The sequence below is a fragment of the Nematolebias whitei genome, chromosome 15, assembly GCF_014905685.2.
Source record: "Nematolebias whitei isolate Nwh7 chromosome 15, NemWhi1, whole genome shotgun sequence".
NCBI classification, from domain to species: Eukaryota; Metazoa; Chordata; class Actinopteri; order Cyprinodontiformes; family Rivulidae; genus Nematolebias; species Nematolebias whitei.
In genome coordinates, this window is record NC_056512.1 from 38,547,320 (window position 1) to 38,550,626 (window position 3,307).

General features: G+C 42.1%; 1 protein-coding gene across 1 annotated transcript in view; it reads right to left on the reverse strand.

Moving 5' to 3' along the window:
- Positions 1-1,103: 1,103 nt before the first annotated feature.
- cdc27 (cell division cycle 27) overlaps positions 1,104-3,307 on the reverse strand; it is a 14,147-nt gene continuing 11,943 nt past the window's right edge. The window contains exons 17-20 of the mRNA XM_037688658.1: positions 2,989-3,117; positions 2,222-2,296; positions 1,835-1,964; positions 1,104-1,223 (exon numbers count right to left, since the gene is read on the reverse strand). Of these exons, the coding sequence (XP_037544586.1) occupies positions 1,132-1,223; positions 1,835-1,964; positions 2,222-2,296; positions 2,989-3,117 (426 nt within the window). The 3' untranslated portion in view covers positions 1,104-1,131. The remainder of the gene's footprint in view (positions 1,224-1,834; positions 1,965-2,221; positions 2,297-2,988; positions 3,118-3,307) is intronic.

Sequence of the window (3,307 nt, forward strand, 5' to 3'; positions counted from 1 at the left end):
TCATCATCACTGCAGTCTCCATCAATATAAAGGCTCATTACCGCAGTTTTCATGACTAAAGGTTCATCATCACTGCAGTCTTCATCACTGTAAATGTTCATGCAGAGATTTGCTAAGTTTACATCTAACAGCTCTTTGGTAATAAATTCATCGGAGCTAGATCCCGTTTTCCATCAACCAAATTATTGTCATGAGTTCCTGAAGTGTCTAACATCAAACAGAACCATTCAAAAGTAAACAGTAAACAGTTTATTTCAGTGTATTGGAACTGAGGTTCCAAGGCTTCTCTTAAGAGTGGTATTCTGTAATCTCAATACTGTATGGAGGTAAATAAACCAGATTTGTACATAAATTACTCTTGTTGACAACAGTTTAGGTAACTGTAAATTCTTGTTAATCAGCACGCAAGTAGTAAACAATCAGAGTGTGTTTAAAACAGATCAAAAATATTTTAACATACAGAATTTTATAATCCTAACAAGTTTTTAAATAAGATTTTTTTTGTGTGTGTGCGCACAATTAAACGAGTGAAAATGGTGGCCCAACTATAAACAATGCCTGGCCTATACTCATTTCAGAACGTGAACCCAGAGTACATTCCACTATTCTCGACACGGCGCCATTTGCTTGGGGCGGGGCTTAATGAGGCCAGGAAAGAGGACCTGGTAATGGAAAGTCAAGTGACAATGGTTTTCTTAGTTCAGGTTCACCATAAAACACATTGAATTACACGAAATGATTAAATCTGACAGTAAGGTTGTTGCTATGGCAACAAATAAACAGCTGCAGTTTCCAGGCGATGCTGCAACACCTGACGGGAGGATCTCTGAGCTGTTGTGCTGATGGTACACAGGAAACGGAGCAGTGGGTAGAGTTTACAAGTTTTTATTGGTTTATTTCTGAGAGAACAATAAAAACAACATAAAAAAAAAGCTGTGATGTCAGAAGGTGAGGGGGCGGGGCTTAAGGTCAGCAGCAGTCTGTTTCAGCCAGTCAGAGGATGAGGGGGAGGGCTGGGTGTAGCTAAACTCAACATTTCTTCACCCGCCAGTTGCCTAGCAACGCCTTTCCTCCTGCAAATCATAGCGGAGTGGACTCAAGTGGGTGGCAGGGCAAAGAGAAGAGGTGGAGCTAAAGGACATCGTCACTCTCAGCCGTGTGGAGCTGTGTGTCGTCAGCGTCCGTCATGATGCTGCTGTCCTGACTGTCGTCCACCTCTGCTGCTGAGGAGAGACAGGTGACACACAGGTGAGTTACAGCTGTTCAATTGTATTAAAATAAAAAAAATAAAAAACGCCACCAGGATTATTCAATCAAAATGTTAATTAGGATTATTTTAAGCACAATTACACAAGTTTGAAAACATGCTGAATTTATTTCATTCAAGGTTAGTAATCTATTATAAAAGTAAAAGTTTTTATCTTTCTTTCTTGTTGAAATTTAATTTAAAAAAAATAAAAAAAAGGATATATTCATTAATTCATTCAACCTTTATTTAGACAGGTTAATCCCACTGAGCACCGAGGACTCATTTACAAGCGAGACCTGATTTTAACAAAGAACGATGACAACAGTGGTTAACAACGAACGAACATTCGAATATTCAAATGAAGGCTACTGCGTAAAATAAACACAAAATCAGTCATCAAGTGTACATGAATAATATTGTAGGGTTCTAAAAAATCTACGTTTTCTTAAAACTCAGTTTTATTCTTTATGTTTGACTTCCTGAAATGGGTCGAACAGAACCAAACCTGATCTGTGGTCGTATCTTTATCAGTCTGATGTCATACGTGAATGTGAACTGATCAAACTGATTGATCTGTGGCTGTACCTTCATCCTCGGGCAGGTATCTCTTATCGATGGCTTCTTTGATCTGGTTGTTGGCTCCTTTAGGGTCCAGATCCATGGCCCAGCTGAAGTTCATCAGAGCCAAGTGGGTCTGACCCAGCTTCTTATACACCTGGGGGTCAAGTGTGGGGTGTTATTAGTCTTACAGGTAAACTACATCATACTGAAGAGAGAAATTATGAAGCTGAAATGTGGTTGTGCTCAAACATGCATACTACTCTAACTGGACTTCTGACCCGTTGTGGGTTGCAGAGTTTGTCGCTACACCAACACCTGGTTCTGTTCCAGGGTCACTGACTTAACAGCTCTGTCATCTGTGCTCTTGTGTCTCTGTGACCTCAGTCACCTGAGTGGACAGAAGCCACTTACCTTTCCTATGAGGAAGTAAACCAAAGACTCTTTGGGAACGATTTGCTTCAATTCCTCCAACTCCTGAAGAGCCGCCTGCAGAGAGAGAGAGAGAGACAGGTTGTCATGGAAACAGGGTCAGAGGAAATAGATGGTTTTGGGTCAAGGATTTCAATCCTTTTAGGCAGCTGCAGATCAACTACACGATCTGTTTAGACTGTTAGAAAAACGCGGCAGATTTTGATTTTCAGCAAAGTATTTATTTTCAGCCAGACTTTTTAAATTCTTCCATCCATCCATCATTATCTTTTACCCGCTTATTCCATTTTGGGTCACGGGGGTCGCTGGTGCCCATGTCCAGCAATCACTGTGTGAGAGGCGGGGTACACCCTGGACAGGTCGCAAGTCCATCACAGGGACACATAGAGACAAACGAGACAAACAAACATTCACTCTCTCTCTCTCTCCTAGGGACAATTTAGTTACCAATCAGTCTAACATGCATGTTTTTGGTCTGTGGGAGGAAACTGGAGCACCCAGAGAAAACCCACGCATGCACGGAGAGAACATGCAAACTCCACCCAGAAAGGCCTCTGGACCGGGGTTTGAACCAGGGACCTGCTCGCTGAGAGGCAGCAGCTCTACCAGTTGCGCCACCGTGCTGCCCTTTTTAAATTCTTATTTATGTATTTTTTACTGTAAAGACTGAGTGACTTACTGACGGGTTCTGGTGCTGCTCAACATGCAATTATTGGTTCTAACTTCCAGTACCTGTGAGTTTTGATTACCTTGTACTTGTCATTGGCAAACAGGATAGATGCTCGGTGGAACTTGCAGAGAGGATTCTTTGGGTCGATTCCGATGGCCCGGTTCAAAGTCTCTAAAGCAGCATCGGACTTCTTCAGAGCATGCTGCACCTGAAATTAGCCAGAGTTACTGATGAGCTGCAGCAAGTGTCTGCTCAATGAGTTACAGAAGCTAACAGACACCGACAGATACTAACAGAGGCTACCAGATGCTAACAGAACGTAGCAAAATCTACTAACAAACACCATCAGACGCTAACAGACACAGAGAGATGCTAACAGACACAGAGAGATGCTAACA